Source organism: Tiliqua scincoides, chromosome 3, assembly GCF_035046505.1.
Source record: "Tiliqua scincoides isolate rTilSci1 chromosome 3, rTilSci1.hap2, whole genome shotgun sequence".
NCBI lineage: Eukaryota > Metazoa > Chordata > Lepidosauria > Squamata > Scincidae > Tiliqua > Tiliqua scincoides.
The window spans coordinates 2,295,882-2,314,545 of NC_089823.1; the positions used below are offsets into that span (position 1 = coordinate 2,295,882).

The 18,664-nt window shown below is 49.6% G+C and overlaps 1 protein-coding gene across 1 annotated transcript in view; it reads left to right on the forward strand.

Annotated features, from left to right (window-relative positions):
• The first annotated feature begins 258 nt into the window (after nucleotides 1-258).
• Nucleotides 259-18,664, forward strand: part of PDE2A (phosphodiesterase 2A) — a 294,371-nt gene continuing 275,965 nt past the window's right edge. The window contains exon 1 of the mRNA XM_066619415.1: nucleotides 259-326. Coding sequence (XP_066475512.1) covers nucleotides 259-326 — 68 coding nt within the window. The remainder of the gene's footprint in view (nucleotides 327-18,664) is intronic.

Consider the following 18,664-nt stretch of genomic DNA (forward strand, 5'->3'; position numbering starts at 1 on the left):
CACACAGCCGAGCAGGAGGTGGGCCCAGGAGGGCTCCCCGCCCGCTCGTCCACGCCCCGCACATGCATGCTCTCGCTCTCGCGCTCGGCGCGCTCGCTCCCCCCCCCCCCCGCGTGCTCCGGCAACCTGCATCGGGCTCCGCGACAGCCTCAGACCTCCAACTCCCTCCCGGAGCCCGGCGGAGCAGAGAGGCGCTCCGCGGGCACCTCCCGGAGCGGGGCTCCCTCCTCGTGGCGGGGCTGGCGAGGATGCGGAGCGATGGGCCAGGCTTGCGGACACTCCATCCTCTGCCGGAGCCAGCAGTACCAGCCGGCCGCGTCTGACCTGTGAGTGCCTCGCTCGGGCGGGGCGGGGAGCGGGAGAGTTGCGGGGAAGAGGCCGGGCGCAGGAACAAAAGGATGGGGGGGGGGTCCGGAGAGATGCGCGGAGGGAAGGGAGAAAAGTTCTGCCCTGGGAGGAGTTGGGGCAGGGAGAGGCAGCCCGCCTGCGCCGCTCACCTGGGCCGGGCCTCGGCAGGTACCTGTCCAGGTGGAAGAGGCGGGTCGCCAGCAGCCCCCAGCCGTTGCCGGGCGACGCCAGGAGATGCTGCCCGGAGCGCGGCTGGCCGCCCTTTGGCGTCCCCGCCTCTGTCCGCGGTGCTGAAACGACTGCTGCGGCAGGCGGGAGGCTGCGGGCTGTTTCGAGTGGAAGGGGGCTTCGGGGCAGCAGTGGGCTGACTTCCTCGGTGTTGGCCTCTCCATTGCTGGTGTGGGGCTGCTTGGCGGTCTGCAAGTAATCGGGGTCTGGATGGAGTGGGGGGTGGCGGTGGCAAGCGAGCCTGGCTGCTCGGGTCGATTTCTGTTCTCCAGAATCTCCTTCCCCGAGATTCCAGGGAAATCCTGGGAGTGAGGATGAGGGTGCGGACGTTGCCTGGGGAATTGTCCCACGGACCCAGAAAGCCCCAACTCCCAAAGTCTCCCAAAGGTAGAAACTAGAAGCCCCCACCAGAGACAAGGGAATCAGTGAGCAGAGTTTTTTGGGAAGGGCTGTTCTGGCCTGGCAGGAGTCAGGAAGGGTCCCCCACAGTTGGGGCAGACCTTTCCAAAGACTCAAATACATACAGGGCAGATGTGGTCACTTGCAAATGAAACTAGACAAGGTCCAGTGAGCAGCCACAATATTGTTTTGAAACTCAACACTCTTTCATCAGGAATGGGAGACAGGTGGTTGCAGGTGTTGACTGGCATCCAGCAAGCTTCTCCTTGCTGCTTATTGTCCATTTGCTGGCTGAAACAGTGAGTGCAAGAAATCTAATTCCTGCTTATGTCATGTAGGGGAAAGGAAGTGGTTCTTCCTGGTATTTGGCCACGATGCTGCTTGACACCATTCAGTGCCACCAGACAAAGAGAAAGGAAGAAGTTCTCACTAAGCAGCTCCTGACACAGAAACACCCTCCTCCCCATCACAGTTTCTCTTAGTCCAGGGAGTGAATGCTCTTCTGACCCTGGAATCCTATCCCATGGTCTGCTTGGGCACGAGGTGAACTTGCACAAAAGCCTCTGCCTCCAATGATGGTGTTGGCACAGCAGAACATCCAGGATTGGGGCCATCTTAGTGAAAGTCCACTGGCCCAGCTGTGTGGGAATCAAAGCCTCATTCAAGCCAAACCTGGGCAAAGAGCAGAGGCCAACAGCCACAGGATGCTGAGGGGGGGGGGGGGGTGTCTAGGAAGACACAGGCCATGGCTCTTCACAGTTTTTCCGACTGGAGGTCCAAAATGGTTCAGGTGACACTTTTAGTGGAATCCTTCAGAAGTGCTTAGTGCTATGCTGAACCTTGCTGGCCTGACAGCACAGCCCTTTAGAAGAAGACACGCAAATCCATCGGATTGTATCAGGAATGGTCCCTGCCACATCTGAACTGCTCAACAAACTCTCTGTTCCTTTTGGGGTGTGTGTATTAATGTAAGGCTTGAAGACTCTGAGCCAATTCAGGGGCCAGGATTTCAATGCTTTTGTGGGGAGAAGAATGCCTTGTGCTTCTGAGACAATATAATTGTGGAGTGGAGTCACACCAATTATTAGCATCTGTTGCACATGGGCAAGAACAGATTGCCTGATCAAGTGACAGAACCACTGGATCCTGGACAACTGTGTCCCAGTCAAAAGCATCCCAGTATTCGACATTTGCTTCTGTTCTTTCTGCGCCCTGAACATTTGTGTCCTAATATATGTATTATATGTGTACATGTCCCAAAATATGTACATATTAGATGTACTTTTTAATTTCTAAAATGCCAAGGTAGTGTTGGTGTTAGGGTTGGGATAAGAGGCTTAGGATATATAACATGGGGTTGGTGCCCAGTTATAGTTTGTTGCCCAGCTATAGTGGAATGCAAATAACTGAGATTTAAAAACAAACAAAAAAACCAGATGTGAATGTCCAGGGGTGCCCATGATTGGGATGCATTTGACCAGGACACCATCATCCAGGATGCAAATACCCAAGCACCGTATGATCAACCATGCAATCACAGGCTCACCCTCTAGCACATCTTCCAATGTGATTTATGCCCTCATCTGCTACAATGCCCTTCTGCCACTTGTTTACCTAATTAAAAAGATTTATATCCACATTTCCCCTCCTAAAGCAGCTTAAGGCCAAAATGATAATGGCAAAAACATGAAAGTATTTGCCTGGGCCCTTATTGGCCCCTCTGGAAAGTGACAGTCCCCAAACAGGCGCTTAATCATGCACTGCTAATTAGCCACCAGTTGGGAGTGGGTCAAATCTCTCTGATGGTGCTCATGACAAATCGACTGCTGTTTCTTACTGGACTCAGCCTTTGAGCGCCACTGGGACTTTTTCATAGATCAATATGAAGTTGCTGCTTACTGAGTCAGACAGTTGGTCAATTTTGTTCAGTATTGTCTGTTCTGATGGACAGTGGCTCTCCAGGGTTTCTGGCAAACGTTTTTCCCTGCAGCCCCGCTACTTGAGATGATATGAACTGGGAACATTGGTGGATTGAACGCTGCATGCCAAGCATGGACTCCGGCGCTGAGCTACAGCCCTTTCCTAAACCATTAACCTAGTAAAGTGGGATTTTCTCCATGAAATGTATGCCACAGCCTTTGTCTGGCAGTCTTATGCATGTCACAGCCTCACTGAAGTCTGCTTTAAACAGGCTTCCTGCCCTTGATAAAGACGCATCTTTGATATGGCAGATGCGCTGACTGTCTTGACAGCCTCCCCTCTCTGGTTGGTTGAAGGAACTGGAGAGAGAGAAAACTTAAGAAAACTCTGCAGGTCAGGATGTGGAAAGATCGGCTCACAGCATGATAAGGGAATGAAATAGCAAGGTAGCTTGTCAGGTATTTATGCAGGCTGGAGGCTCACACTATCAAACCAATTATCTTAATAAATTAGTTGCAAAACAGCAGAGATGCAAAATGAAATAATTGCCTTATCAGGCCGTACCACAAGCCAGTTTTAGAACAGATTGCCCAGCTTGTGCCTGATGTTGTGTATTCATGACAAAGTCAACCTTGGAGGGTGCAGTTGGAGAGATGGAGGCACAGTTCGCCAAACTTAAACTACCTTGGGGTGAACTTCATTCAGCTATCCTGAGTGTCAGGAACTGAAACACAGCTGAAAAATGTCTTGAACCAGTCCCTATGTGACTCCTATCTGGTAGTCAGGCACAGTGAAATAACTCTGTACTATACCCTTAAGGATAACTCAGCTTCCCCCATCCCACACATTAGGAAAAACTTTGCTGCCTGCCTGGGTTAAGACCCCTGCCATGCAGCTGTATAGAACTCTGCAAACCTGATTCTGACAGCCAGGGTTCCATAGGCTGCGCAGGTGCATTCAGCAGAAATGTCTACCATGTGAAAACCAACCTGTGACTGGACAAATAAGCAATAACAGTTTGAAGCGTCACACAGATGAACTCTGGACAAATGACCTGCAGGTAGAGCTGATGTTTAGATCTGCAGCAGCATTGGGGCACAAGGTAGAGCGAAGAGAGTCCAAAGTACAGTCTCAAAGGCATGGGTTTCTAGCTATCTCAGCCAGGCTATGTTGGACTCTGCCGCTTTCTCTTACAATGGGGAAGGGGACACCAGGTGAATTCCACTGTGCCAGGGCAATAGTTGTACTTCCTGCTGTAATGATGGGAATAACTAATTTTCATGTTTGAGGTGGGAAAGAAACCTTGCTGAGAGTCCACTTGTTCAGGGTTTCTCCTCCTGCATGTGGCCTGCTCACTTGCACAAGTCGGTTGGAGCTGGTGCTCTGCTGGCACCTCTTTCTGACTCACCTGTTCTCTCGGCTTACACCTTGTCAGGGTCTGTGTAGCTTCATTTGCAAGGTCTGGTGGGAGGATGGACTTGCCTGGTCGGTAGGTGGGTGATGCCAGGTGGTTCTTTGGTCTCTTTCCCAAACTTCATGATTTTATGAGAGGAGCATATGGCGAGTCTTATTGGAGCTGCATGCTTGCGTGGAACAAGAAGGAGGCATAGTCAAGTCTGAAGACGAAATAGGTTGTTTGGCTTCTGCCGTCCTTGCTTTCTCCTGCTCTGTTGTCTATCTGAAGCCCTTGGTCACTGACTCTAAGCTATGTTGTAGTTATGTCCTGCTGTGAGGAAAGCTTCCCTCCCTGATTATCTGGTTATCCGAGTATTTATGACCTGAGAATCTGGAGCAAACGCCTGATATAAGTGCTTACAAATGGCAGAAGCCACAAGAGCTGTGAAGCCCTTCTGTGTTGCAAACTGCAGCTTTAGCCTAGGCAGGAAAGCCTATTTGCATCCTACATCAGTAAGTAGGGTGTGTGTGTGTGTGTGTGTGTTGTATATAAGCGTGCATTCTGGGAGGCCTTTGTGCACCCCCTTCTGCAGGAAGAAATATGAGGCGAATGCTACAATGGAGCTGAATTCATCGAGGGGGAGGAAAAACAAGAATGTTATTGTCAGCACTCTGCCCTCTTGCACAGGCAGTGCCATTGTCTGTCCCCTGATGCGATCCCCTTCCACCCCAGTCATAGGTTCCAGTGATGAATAGTCACAGCTGATGATGCTCCTTAAATCCGATGGCACAAGGGATAGTGCTTGCTTAGGGACATTTGAAACTGGGAGCAGCCAAGCCCCACCACATTGCAGGTTTGAACAGGGACACACTTGTAGCATCCTTATCATCATGTGAGGGTCCACTCTCTAAGGCTGCCTCCCTCCATCCCTGCACATTGCTGAAGGCTCTCGGCCACCATTAGCTGGATGCTGTGGTCACTGACTGGCATTAGCCTCTCCTCTTCTGATCTTAGCTGCTAAGAGTTAAAGTTGTACTATTATAATTTGCCAGTTATAAACCTCTGAGTGTGTAAAATGACAGGTTATGCATTATGTGGTGACATGACCCAATGATGACTAAACACAACCTCCGGGTCCTAGAAGCAGCCTCTCTCTGAATGCCAGATGCAAGGGAGTGGCTACAGGACACAGGTATCTTGTTCTCTTGTGCGCAATCTGAGCCACCTGGTGGGTCATGTGAGACACAGGAAACTGGACTAGATGGACCTTTGGCCTGATCCAGGAGAGCACTTCTGATGTTCTAAATCCTATGGCCTAATTTTGAGGAGGAGGGACATCTTTTTGTTGTTGCTGTGTTAAACAGTTGGAAGTTATCTGAATCCTTCCTGATCTTCTTCAGTTCATCCAGAGATCTACCATAGATCCCAATCCACTTTTGCCCACAGTTGCCTTACAGTTTAAAAGCTCACCTTTCACTTGAAATGTGGCAGTTTTAAAAATTCTTAGCTTGGGGAGTGGAATTGAAGTATTAAAAAACAACAACAACGCAGACATGCCTTATAGATAACTTTCAGCGCAATCCTAACCAACTTTCCTGCTCTGATGCAGCCACGGTGCAGTCTTGAGGTAAGGAAACAATTATTCCCTTACCTTGGGGAGGCTTCTTTGACTGCTCCGCCCCTCCCAAATAAGGCAGCGTTTGCACCCTGTTGGCACAGTCACATCCGCACTGAAAAGTTGATTAGGACTGGGCTGTTATAGTACTTACTTTATTGAAAGTATTACGGCCCAGTCCTGTGGGTCTTCTCTGCCAGCATATCTTCTGCTACATGATGTTGCTGCCCTGATGCCCTTTGCAGCCCTGATGCAAAGTGTGACTATACACCTGTTGCTGCAAAGCCCAAGCTGCACCCACCCCGGTAGTTCAGTGGTGGGGGTGTGTCAAGGGCAGGGAGGGGGTGCTCAGAGCATTTTGGGGTAGGGAAGGGGTGGAAGACAGCCAGGAGACCTACCAGAAGTAAGTAATACATATTTTTTTCCTATCTCTGGTTAGCCTTCTGGTTTCCCCTCATGTGCGCCACAGCATGTGGCATGAGCTCCATTGGTGCAGCTGCATGCAATAACATGGATGATGGTGGCTAGGACTGGGCTGCTAATTGCTTTCATTTTTTTGCTTTTAATATTATTATTATTATTATTATTATTATTATTATTATTATTATTATTATTATTATTATTATTACTATTATTACTATTATTATTAACAGTATTTATATACCGCTTTTCAACTAAAAGTTCACGAAGCGGTTTACAGAGAAGAATCAAATAACTAAATGGCTCCCTGTCCCAAAAGGGCTCACAATCTAAAAAGATGCAAATGAATACCAGCAGGCAGCCACTAGAACAGACAATGCTGGGGTGAGGTGGGCCAGTTACTCTCCCCCTGCTAAAAAAAGGAGCACCCACTTGAAAAAGTGCCTCTTACCCAATTAGCAGGGGTTTATGCTTTACATTTTTTCTTTTTTTTCTTTAGAGATTTGCAGAAATTTACCTGAATTTGAATTCACAAACAAAAAAAGATTTTATTTTTTTTAGAAATCTATGGAATCTTGTTTCCCAGCAGGTTGCTGAGCCTGGCTGCCTTCCTGCCTTGATTTCTTGTCCCTTGTGGAGGGCTTCCACCTGTGCATCGCTCTGAAGTTCAGCCCTTCACTCGTTTGGTTTCATGGCAAGTGCTGGGAGTGCAATTGCACTGAAGTCACTGAGGGACTGCAAAGCAAACAACCCAATGAGATCAGCCACTCTTTATGCTCCTTTCAGACGTGAGGAAACTGCTTGCATGTGGCTAGCTTAGGCTTAAAGATCCAAGAGGCGCAGGGGGCCCTTCACAGACCCAGTGAGCCACCAAGGTAGCTACGTGTGTGAGTGTGTGTGAATTCCTCAACCACACGTGTGGGGCCAGGTATGGTCTTTCTCAGAAGCCTTCCTCCCAGTAGGGTAGAAATAGAGGAGGAGAGATTCTCATAATTGGCTCTGCGCGTGTTCAGAAGTCCCGAGTCCCGTTCCTGGCAGCATCGTTGCTGAGGCTAGGGCTGGGGAAGACTCCCATCAGGAAATGCTGAAGATCTGCCGAGTCAAGAGTTGGCGGTACTGGGTGAGATGGACCAAGGGACTGACAGTCCAATCCTATACTTTCCTAGTGCCCAGGACTACAGTGGTGCCAAAATTGTGACTGCTGTACCCTATGGAGCAGAGAAGCAGCACCAGGTCTCCTCAGGGTAAGGGAACAAATGTTTGCTGTTGAGCTGGTGCAGAACCGAGGAGACCTGTGTTGGATTTCCCAGTCTGGGAGGGGGGTCTGGCTGCCACTGTCTCTGCCCCTTCCCAGGTCCACTCCTCCCCTCCCCTCCCCTGCCCAGTTCTGCCCCCTTCCTGCCCTCCCCCCAACCCTCAAAAGCCCTGCTGCTGGCCAGCAGCCGTTCCTACCACCGGGAGCTATTGGCAGTGATCTTCAGGCACTGAGGCTCAGCCCTGGTGGTGCATCAATTTCACTCGCGCAAATGTGCCTTACAGCACTTTTTGTGATAGCTCAGGCCAGTGGCACCAGTAGAGTGCCAATGCTGAGGCCCATAGGATTGGGCCCTGACTCAGTAGGCAGCTCTCTGGCATAGAATGTACAGCTCATGGAAATACGTTGGCTGAGCTCCTTTCATCATCACAATTAATATAAAAGGTAAATAAATTTTTTTAAGTTTTTTAATTATTTACCACATATAAGCTGAGAGTCCACTGGGTTAAAACGTATATTTAATGTTCATGGTGAGTAAATATATTTAAGAATTTAAATGCTTCTTAAATATTGAGGCTCTCAATCTTGAGGCTCTCAAGCATCTGAAGTTTATCGTTTGTGGCTCTAACTTTAAGCAAGTTTGGCCACCCTGTTACATTCATACATGGTGAGGATATCTGTTTCTTTGAAGGTTTGCCTTCTTCTCCAGCTCTCTTTCTGTATAGGGCAGTGGTTCCCAACCTTTAGGAGCTCAGGGACCACTAAGGCAAAATTTGGAGACGGCGGGGACCACATGCAACCCCCCCACCCTCACACACACAAAATACAATTAAATTTGTAATACATAAGAAGATTATTTAATAATTAATGTGATGGTTGTGCTTGCATTTGCTTCGCTAGCTGTGAAAGTCTTGGGTTTACATGGAATACATGGAACACAAAATAATTCCCCCCAACTCAGAGGTTTTCATACCCACCCAATTCAATCCAGTCTCTTTTCCCCCCACACCAGACTACATTATGCACAGCTCTTGCCTCTTTTAAGTGTGGAAAACACCTAAAAAAGGGAAAGGGTAAGCACAAAGGGATTATAGACAAGTCATGCAAGATAGTTAAATGAGCCAACAGAAAGCACACACATCCCTCCACAGTTCCTTTTGTTACACAGCCCTGGCCCTGCTCCCCCCACTTGTGAGTCCAGAGTCTTTAGGAAAGTGTTCAACACAATTTAGGCAGGTCGGTCCTGAAGGAGAAGCACCAGTTCAGAGCGACATCTCAGAATGGCTGCTGCATGTCTCAGGAAGAAAAGTCCTTTTGGTGTGCACTGCAAGATTTTTAGTGTGGGGGGGGAGCACTTCCTGTTCTAATTGCTGTCATGCTCTAGCTGTGGACTGCTTTGGTTGGAGCTAAGAGAGTGTGAGCAAGCCTATAGGTACGCTGCAGCCACAAAACAACAGCTGCCTACTCTGCCATTAGTCTGTGGAACTCCTTGCCCCAAGATGTGACGATGGTGTCTAGACTAGATGCCTTTAAAAGGGGATTGGAGAAATTTCTGGAAAAGTCCATCACAGCCACAGTGTGACTAACAGCCCCATTCTTGGCATGTCTACTCAGAAGTAAGTCCCATTATAGTCAATGGGGCTTACTCCAAGGTAAGCATGCCTAGGATTGCAATCTGAGGAGATAGGGAACTGGCCAAGTGTGGGGTGGGGGAGGGCTCCCCATGGACAAAGCTGCTGCTGCTCTCTGAGGAGGAAGAGTCAGGGGTTACACCTGCTGTACTTGGCTACGGTGGTGCCTGTTTTGCAACTTCTGGAATTGCTTCTCCCCAGGTGGGCAGCTTGCAGTAAGACAGCAGAGGTGCTGCCTGTTTCCCTCTCCAAAAGGGGTGCAAAAACCTGGTTGCCTGGATCCCTTGCTCCACCTTTGGAAGAGCACATCCAGGGGGCCCAATCCTGCCAACTGGGGAGGGGGTTCCAGAGCTGGGGGTTGAGCATATTGTTTCTCCCCTCTCTTGCTGCCACACTGCCTCCAACTCCCTTCCTCTGTGTTCCCTGGCCAGCTGGAGTCTGCACTCCTAGGAAATCACACTCCTAGGGAAACCCCCCAGCCAGCCAACCAGCCAGCAATGCCTTTGGGAACCTGCTCCTTCTCCTCCTCACTCCCATTCCTCCCCCTCCTCAGGCCCCCCACCTCCACCTCCACCTCCTCCTCCTCCTCCCCAGGACCCCTCCTCCCCCTCCCTAGCCCTCCCCACTGCCTACTCCCCAGTTCCCCCCCCCCCAATCTGAGAAACCAGGCTGTGAGGGCTCACCTGAAGGCACAGGGTCAAGGAATGGAGGCATTAGGCTGGAGGCAGTGGGTGGCAGGGCACCTCTCCTCTGCATGCAGCTGAGCCAGGAGGCTGCACAAACCTTACAAGGCACCTGCGCTTCACCTTTTCGCTTGTCCGGGCACTCACAGACAAGGAGGGAAGGGAGGTGGAAGGGGGACGCAGGAGACAGAGAGAGGCTATGCTCTGATTGGCTCTGAGCTGCTCTGAGCTGCTCTGATTGGCTGCAGAGGCTTTTTTCTGCCTGGAAGGGCATTTTTTTCTTTTTTCACCAGAGAGTTCGCGGACCACCTGGGGGGACGCTGCGGACCACCAGTGGTTCACGGACCATGGGTTGGGAACCCTAGGACACACTGGAGACACACTTTGATTTGAGAGATCTTATATACAGTTTCCTATTTCCATCGGTGAAATGTTGACAGGAATGGGCTCTGCCGCACTGTGGACATCTCCAGGCCAAGGTTCAGCACTTGTCCGGGTGTGTGTCCCCAGCAACAGCCATGGGGCTTAGCAGGTGTGGCTATTCTGCTTTGGAGGTGGCAGCTTCCATACTGGCTTAAGCCCTGGCTGACCTTTTTCTTTTCGGACCTTGAAGCGATGCTCAGGGTTCCACGTCCAATGCAGATGTGACATTATGGCCAGTCCCACTTCTTTGGCCTCTGAAAATACAGGCTCAACTTTCACACTTTTTAAAAGACATTTTTCTGGCAAGTTTTTATCTAGCCTGTTTTGTTAAAGCTCCTTGTAGCGGAGGCTCCACCATCTCCCTGGAGGACTCATGGAAGGAAGAATGCATCTAAAGGCTGCGGAGCCACAATTTAAACTGATCCGACTTGGTTTTCCCTCTGTTGCCATGGAGAGCGTTGGTGGCATGCACATGGAACATTGTGCAGTGATCTACAGCATCATCATGGGCTGAAAATGAACTCCAGAGGCCAGTGAGTCCTCCTCGCCCAGCCAGGCAGACAAGATCTCAGGCATTGCTCAGAGGGCGGCTGTCCAATCTTGTTTCTGGCTCCTGCTCCTGTGCTGTTATAATCAGCGCGATGTTCAGAAGTTAAGCGGGTGCAAGATGTCCCACTGCCAGGCTCAAGGATCCCCCTGCTCCCTTTCTGTGGGCCAGCAGGTGGCTATTACAGGCACAGGAGCTTTGTTTTACAGAGTTAGTTGCAAGTTCGTTAGCAACCAGGAGTTGAGGATAGATGCCCAAGGGTGGGCAGAGCACACTGCATGAGCCATGCGCTGGAGTGACAACTGAGTGATGGTAGAACGTGTGTTCCACCCAAAAGGCTCAAACCAGGCAGCAGAGCTGCACACAAATCTAGTCAATAGCATCCAATTCATTACTACTCCCCTTTTCCCAATGAGGAGCGCTTAGGTAGAGAGACGGAAGCAGCAGTGCAAGAGGGCAAAGGCAGACAATATTAAAGAACAGGCAGAACCCACTTTTGAGAGTTTACTGCAAGCAGATCTCTCCACCTCTGTTTCTCTCCACCCCTGCATGTCAACAGCCCAGCTCCCTCTTCCCAGGTTGAGAACTCCTGTTTGTCTGCAAGCCCTGCTGCTGCTCTTCGTGTTTGTGCAAGAGATGTAGCCCTAGTCTTGCTCCTGCAGTGTGTCACAGCCTGATTTTCTGGTGCAAAATCTCAGTCTGCATTCAATCACCCATCCCCTGAGATCTTCAAGGAGGGGTCATTTGAAGACGTTCTGCCGCCAATCACAGTACATCTGGTAGTGATGCTGGAAAGGGCTTTCTTTGTGGTAGCTCCCAGATTATGGAACTGCCTTCCATCAGAGAGAAGGTTGGCACCCACGTGGTTTCTGCTTTGATGCCGGCTGAAAACCTTTCGGTTTCAGCTGGTCTTTCCCTCTCAGTTTTGGTGCTGGTCAATGTTTTGATTTGCTACTCTCTAATCCAGAGGTGCCAAACTCATTTCGTACTGTGGGTTGAATAGCAGACATGGTGCCTTCTGAGGGTTAGAAAGCAATGTCCGTGAGTAGAAACCGGTGTAATTAAGCACACGATGACCAGAAATAAGCGTTTTGTTCCCACCTGGGAATTCATTAGCTGCAAACGATGGAAGAGAAAATATGCAAATCTTGATAATATTTTCAAGATATGGGAGTGACCAATTGTCATGTGAGTTGCCTTTTCAGCAGCACCCTTTCTGCTGAGGTGTCACTTTGCAGCTCAACAGTTGAGAGGTGCTCTGCAAAATGATGCCTCAGCAGAAAAGGGCGGCCCATGTGATGATTGGGCTCTCCCAGTGCTTTGGCAGGTTCTCCCTTTCTCATTCCTCTTGGCCTACCTCTTTCCCCCATACCATTCCTCATCTTCTGAGGTCTCTTTCTTTCTCTACCCCCCGTCCCCGCACCTCAGCAGAAAGGGTGCTGCTGAAAGGACTGTGCTGGGAGAGCTATATTATCAGCTTTCCCTTTCAGAGAGAGGAGATATGCCACCCTTTCAGCAGTGACATCTACGCAGAAGCAGTGCTGCTGAAAGGGTGGCCTGCATGATAATTGGGCTCTCTTAGCACCACCCTTTCAGTGGTGCCACATCTGCTGGGAGAGCCCAACTACCTTGAGGACCAGATAAAGAGCACCTGCAGGCCATATTTAACCCAAGGCCTTATGTTGGACACACTTGCTCTAATCCAGTGCTTCCCAAACTGATGGGTCACAACCCATCAGCTAGGGAAGCAGTTGTCCGCAGCCCCTAAGGGGGTGGGGTGGGGGATGGCAGTGATGTGAACTGTAGGATCATGCTGCTGCCAGGGCCAGAGGGGGTTGTTTATACTTACAGTAGCAAGAACCGCTTCTGTGGAAACCTCTGCAGGGTTCCCCAAGCCTGTAAACAGCTAAAAAGTGCAATTGGAAACTACTGGATGCATCTTGTCTCTACTTCATTGCACATGTTAGGAATAAATGTATGTATGCTGAGCACCGAGTTAGCGCACCATGTACTGACATCCCTGCAGTTTCACACACTGCAGTTGCTAAGGTATATTTTGAGCCATTGATAACAGACTGTAGGACAATTTACATTTTTTCTGAGAAATGCTTAACCAAAAGAAGCAAAGCTCCTTTGGCTGTGAAATCAGTGGAGGACAGGCTTTTGCCAAGGAAAGAAATTTGTCAATTTACTGCATCCTGCAATGGCCAGGTTGCTAGCATATAACGTATTAGCTGCATATATAGTAACTAAGTGAATGGGCTGGAAACATTAATGGCATCCTTAGGCTTCGCCCCCATGTCATAAGAACATAAGAACAGCCCCACTGGATCAGGCCATAGGCCCATCTAGTCCAGCTTCCTGTATCTCACAGCGGCCCACCAAATGCCCCAGGGAGCACACCAGATAACAAGTGACCTCATCCTGGTGCCCTCCCTTGCATCTGGCATTCTGACATAGCCCATTTCTAAAATCAGGAGTTTGCGCATACACATCATGGCTTGTAACCCGTGATGGATTTTTCCTCCAGAAATTTGTCCAATCCCCTTTTAAGGTATCTAGGTCAGATGCCATCACCACATCCTGCGGCAAGGAGTTCCATAGACTGACCACACGCTGAGTAAAGAAATATTTTCTTTTGTCCATCCTAACTCTCCCAACACTCAGTTTTAGTGGAAATTTAGTCCTGATCACGTCCCCAGCTCTCTGTGTGCCCATCCCTTTTCAGCATCCAAAACATTCTCAGAAACGGGAAGCTGCATGCAGAGAGGCCAAAGGTGCAGTGGAGTTGCCCAAGGAAGGCTCTGTTGTTCACTAGTGGCAGAAAGGAAACATGGTCCTTTGCAAAGCTTCGAACTCTGCCAGTGCTGGCAATAACAGCTTTTTCAGGAGGCTTCTTCCTGCAACCTCTGCCCTTGCACTGACCATGGGAGCATCTGCCCACCAGCCATTGTACACACACAGCACAGCAAAACTGGCAGACTTGCACAGACGGGCGCGAGGGCTGTTATTAATACACTCAGAGGGAAGCACACGTGGGAGCAGCGATGGGCTGCTCTGCTTTCTTCCAACGGCTTTCTCAGCTTGTTAGCAAGGACGGGCCTAGGATGGATCTCCTTCTGAGCAGCCAGTGTTTTCTGACTCAGGGGAAGCATTGGATGAAATGAGGGTCGTGCTCAATGGAGCACAGAGCACATGTCCTCAATTTGGCCACCAGCGAGGGCAATCTCAGTACTAATCCTTGTGCCAGCTGGACCTTCGCAGAAGAGGAAGGAAAATGTGTCCAGTTTCCAGCCAGGCTGTGGACTGTATAGTGGGAGGAGAGAGACACTTTCACAAATGCAGTGTGCCTGCAAAAAAGCTTTATGGGGGAATATTATTTTTAATGGAAACTACAGCCTTTAAAAATATTATTTAAAAAGCGCCAAAGAAAGAACTGGCAAGTTGCTGCAGGCAGGATACAAATCCAAAGGCAGACTTTGCCTTCAGGTTCACCAGCTCATATTCCTGGGACAGAGAGATTAGAATTCAAGCGAGTTGGTGAGCACAGTATGCGTCTTGTCCTTCCTCAGTCAGACATAGTCTCGAGGGTGCAGATCACCATCTTTGCCAGAAAGAAGCTTGCAGCACCCAAGTTTGGCTCCTGGATGCTTGGGGAACTCCTCGATTTGACTGCCATGCATTGTATTTGGCACCCCTGTGGCTTATCAATCATGAGAACACGAGTACAGTAGTGTGCTGCTCACATAACTTGATTTGGGGGTTATTTGATTTGCAAATTTGCAAACTTGATTTGCAATTTCCAAGGCAAAGCTGAAAGCAAGCTTTGTTTGCACTTTGTTACTACCTGATACACAATGGTTGCAAGGCATGATGTGTATGTGCAACCTCCTGATTTTGGAAGTGGAATGTGTCAGAATGCCAGCTGCAGGGGAGGGCACCAGGATGCAGGTCTCTTGTTGTCTTGTGTGCTCCCTGAGGCATCTGGTAGGCCACTGTGAGATACAGGAAGCTGGACTAGGTGGGCCTTTGGCCTGATCCAGCAGGGCTCTTCTTCAGGGACGTGCAGTGGGTGGGGAGGGCTCCCCTGCCTCCCCACCCACTGCACATCCCTGCTTTTCTTATGTTCTTATGCAGTACTTTAATTTAGGCCCCTGCCCTGAGGAGATCACCATCTGCAAGGGGAGGGAGGAAGGCATGGAGGACCTGGGGCAAATATGAGCAAGCGCAGTAACACAGACCAATTCCAGCTTTCGATGCAGAATTAGAGGTTGAGCCAAGATCATCATGGAACATGGGGGAATAAGATGAGCTGAGAGGTATGGAGCAGTGAAGGAGAATGGGGAGAGTCGTTTAAAATGGCAGGGGGCTTTGGAAGACCAGAGGGGATCTGGGTTGGAGAGTAGCCATTGCTCAGTGGCAGAGAATATGATTTCAAGGCAGAAGGTCTCTTTCTGGGCAGCCTCTAGCTAGAAGGGTCTCAGGTGGCAGGTGCAGGGCAGGATGCTGTGCAAAGCCTTGCAGAGTGACTGTGAGCCAGAGAAGAACACACTGGGCCGCGTGGTCTGATCTCCTCTCAGGCAGTTCCATGTATTCAGTTGCAGAGTCAGGAGTGAACTGGGAAACAAGGGCGGTGAGAGAGTGGGGATGGAGAGCTTCCAAGCCTCTCTACTCCACATTTCAAGCTAGCAAATGGCTTTACATTTCAGAGAAGGGGGAGCCTGTGAAGATGAATGATCTAAGGCTGTTTCCAGGAATTTGATTTATTTCCCCCCCCCTCCGGCAGCGGGGGAGAGCGGTGCTCTCAGCTGCTGAGCTTTTATGCTGTATTTTCATCTGTCTCTTTCTCGGCTCCCATGTGGCCTGCTGATGGGTGTGTTGGGCCGAGGCCAGAACTGAAGACAGAACTGGAGGCAGGGAAGCAGCTCAGGTCTGTCTGGAGCAACCCAGACAGGGAAGCGTCAATGGGACTGCTGCTGCTCCTACCAGCGGGGTCAGCAGGGCCTGGGAAGGCACCTGAGTTCCCAGAATTCTCCTCCTCCTCCTCCTTGCTTCCTTTGATCACCTTGTCTTGTTCCACTCCCTCCTATTTCCCTGGGTGGATTTGTAGTAAGTCTATATTATCACAACAAGGACATAATTTCACTATCAGATGAGGCCCTTTTCTTACCAAAGATTTTACACTGACCAAAGGGATGAGCTCCCTTGTTTTCAAAGCTTGCTGTCTCTGCTTTACCAGGACAATGTTCCTAACAACACAGTCCTGGAACATGCTGGTGTCCCTAGCATGTATGCACTGCTGAAACAGAGACGCCTGTGTTGGCTCGGTCATGTCGTGAGAATGGATGATGGCCGGATCCCAAAGGATCTCCTCTATGGAGAACTTGTGCAAGGAAAGCGCCCTACAGGTAGACCACAGCTGCGATACAAGGACATCTGCAAGAGGGATCTGAAGGCCTTAGGAGTGGACCTCAACAGGTGGGAAACCCTGGCCTCTGAGCGGCCCGCTTGGAGGCAGGCTGTGCAGCATGGCCTTTCCCAGTTTGAAGAGACACTTGGCCAACAGGCTGAGGCTAAGAGGCAAAGAAGGAAGGCCCATAGCCAGGGAGACAGACCAGGGACAGACTGCACTTGCTCCCAGTGTGGAAGGGATTGTCACTCCTGAATCGGCCTTTTCAGCCACACTAGACACTGTTCCAGAACCACCATTCAGAGTGCGATACCATAGTCTTTCGAGACTGAAGGTTGCCAACAAAAATAAATCTCAACAATATTCTATTATTCATTTTTTTAAAAAAAGCTCACAGCAGTTGGGTTCTTCCTATGGCAAAGGAACAGCTGCTGAAGGCTGTCTGATGACCAGCTATTTTTAAAAATGAAGGCTGTATTTTTGCAAGGTGGAGAAAGTTGCTCTGCAGAAAATCAGGCAGACTTAGGATGGTCCCAGGGGACATTCCCTCCTGTATGAGCCTTGCCAGCATGTAAGATAATCTGTTAGACTTCTGCTTTGAATTCCAGCTCATGCTCAGGCCAGACTGGCCTCCACTAGGACCAGAGCCTTCTCTCTTGTGGCTCCAGTACTTTGAAGTTCTCCTCCTATGGGGCCATGGAAAGCCCCATCCTTGCTATCTTTCTAGGGAAGTTTTTTGTTCCACAGCTTTTTGTTCCACAAGGCCTTTTGGAATCGCAAATGACAATATTCACAGAGTTTTTGCATTCCCCACCTAGATTTCTCTCTCTCTCTCGCTGTTTACTGAAGCCTTTTCTGCTCAACTGTGGTTATATATTATGTGTTTAATGTGTTCAATTGTTTTGTTATTGTTGTCTGTAATGCACACTGCTGTGAGATCTTCTGTGAATAGTGGAATATAATTGTTTTAAAATAATAAGTACATAAATCAACACCTAAAGACAGGGACATGCAGTGGGTGGGGAGGCAGGGGCGGCTGATGAGGCAGAGCCTCCCCACTGGAGTCCTTCAAAAAGTACCACCACTGTGTGAGGTGCCCAAGCACCCATAACTCACATAGCAGTGGCACTTTTTGAAGGACTCCAGTGGGGAGGCTCTGCCTTACCTGCCTCCCCACCCACCGCACGTCCTTGCCTAAAGATCAATCAGGGCCAGCTGGCAAAGTCAGCTAGATTCTAGGTGAAAAATAGAACACTGTGTCTTGTGGCATTGTGACAGAAACTTTGTGGACTGAACCACTTTGTAGTTCATGAAGTTTTGTCCCCAATTGACAAAGAGAGAGAAAAGAAAAAGGGACAAGAAGGAAGGTGTCTGTGGGTGTAAACTGTTGTTCACAAGTCCATGAAATGCAAGAGGTAGTTAGTTTGTGTCATTTCTTTTGCATTGCTCAAACATGTACCAGATCACGACAACAAAATGGTCCATTCACAACAGTCGCAGAAGCAAATGCTCTCTAAAGTGGCCTGTGGTCTTCAAAACTGCTTTAAGGGGTTACCAAACGCTGTTTTATCATCGCTGTGCCCCACTCCTCCCCCTGTTCTGCCCACTGTCCACCTCTTGCCTATCCCCACGCTGACTTATAGGCACCAGGGGTCATTGTGAGGTCACTGGTGTGCAGCCTGGCTGTGCAAAACGACAAAGGAACTTGGCGCTGCTGAAAAGCTAGTGGTGGTCTCTTGCTGCTGGGTTGATAGTACAGGATGTGCAGTTACCAAGTTGGTAATTACAGTATGTGCAGTTGCACAATCCTTTCCATCTGTCCAGAGAGCCTTCAGAAGCTTCTCTGGGCGTGTGAATCCCCCCCACCTCAGTTTGGCTTGCCCAGTACTCTGCTTTGGATGTCTCCATTTATGGAGCTTAGGGGGTGGTGACCATAAAGAGGGCCTTTTCTGTGGTGATTCCCTCCTTTTGGAATGCTCTTCCTCTGAGAGGCCAGTCAGGCTAGTCCTGACAGAGTTGAATGGTGCTAAGTTGATTTTACTAGGACTGAGACAAAATGCCCGACCGTTCACCTCCTTTGCAGGTTTTGAAATTGTGAGAGCGTGGGGCATCTTTTGGGGGGAAAGGCAATGAAATTTGGGCTGTATCTCCTGTATCAGGAGGAGGTTCTCCTGGTAGCTGCCATTTGTAACATAGAAGCCCCTGTTGGAGAGACACTTTGTCATCAGGCCACTGGAAGTATTCTGATTTTTTTTAATGGCTGCTGCTGTGACCCAGAACATTTGGCCTCCCTACTTGAATTCCTCTCTTGGGGTTTCTGAATCAGCTGTTGTTTAACCTACAACTTACGTCTTGGCCTGCATTCTCTCTCCACTGGTGTTTGGAAACT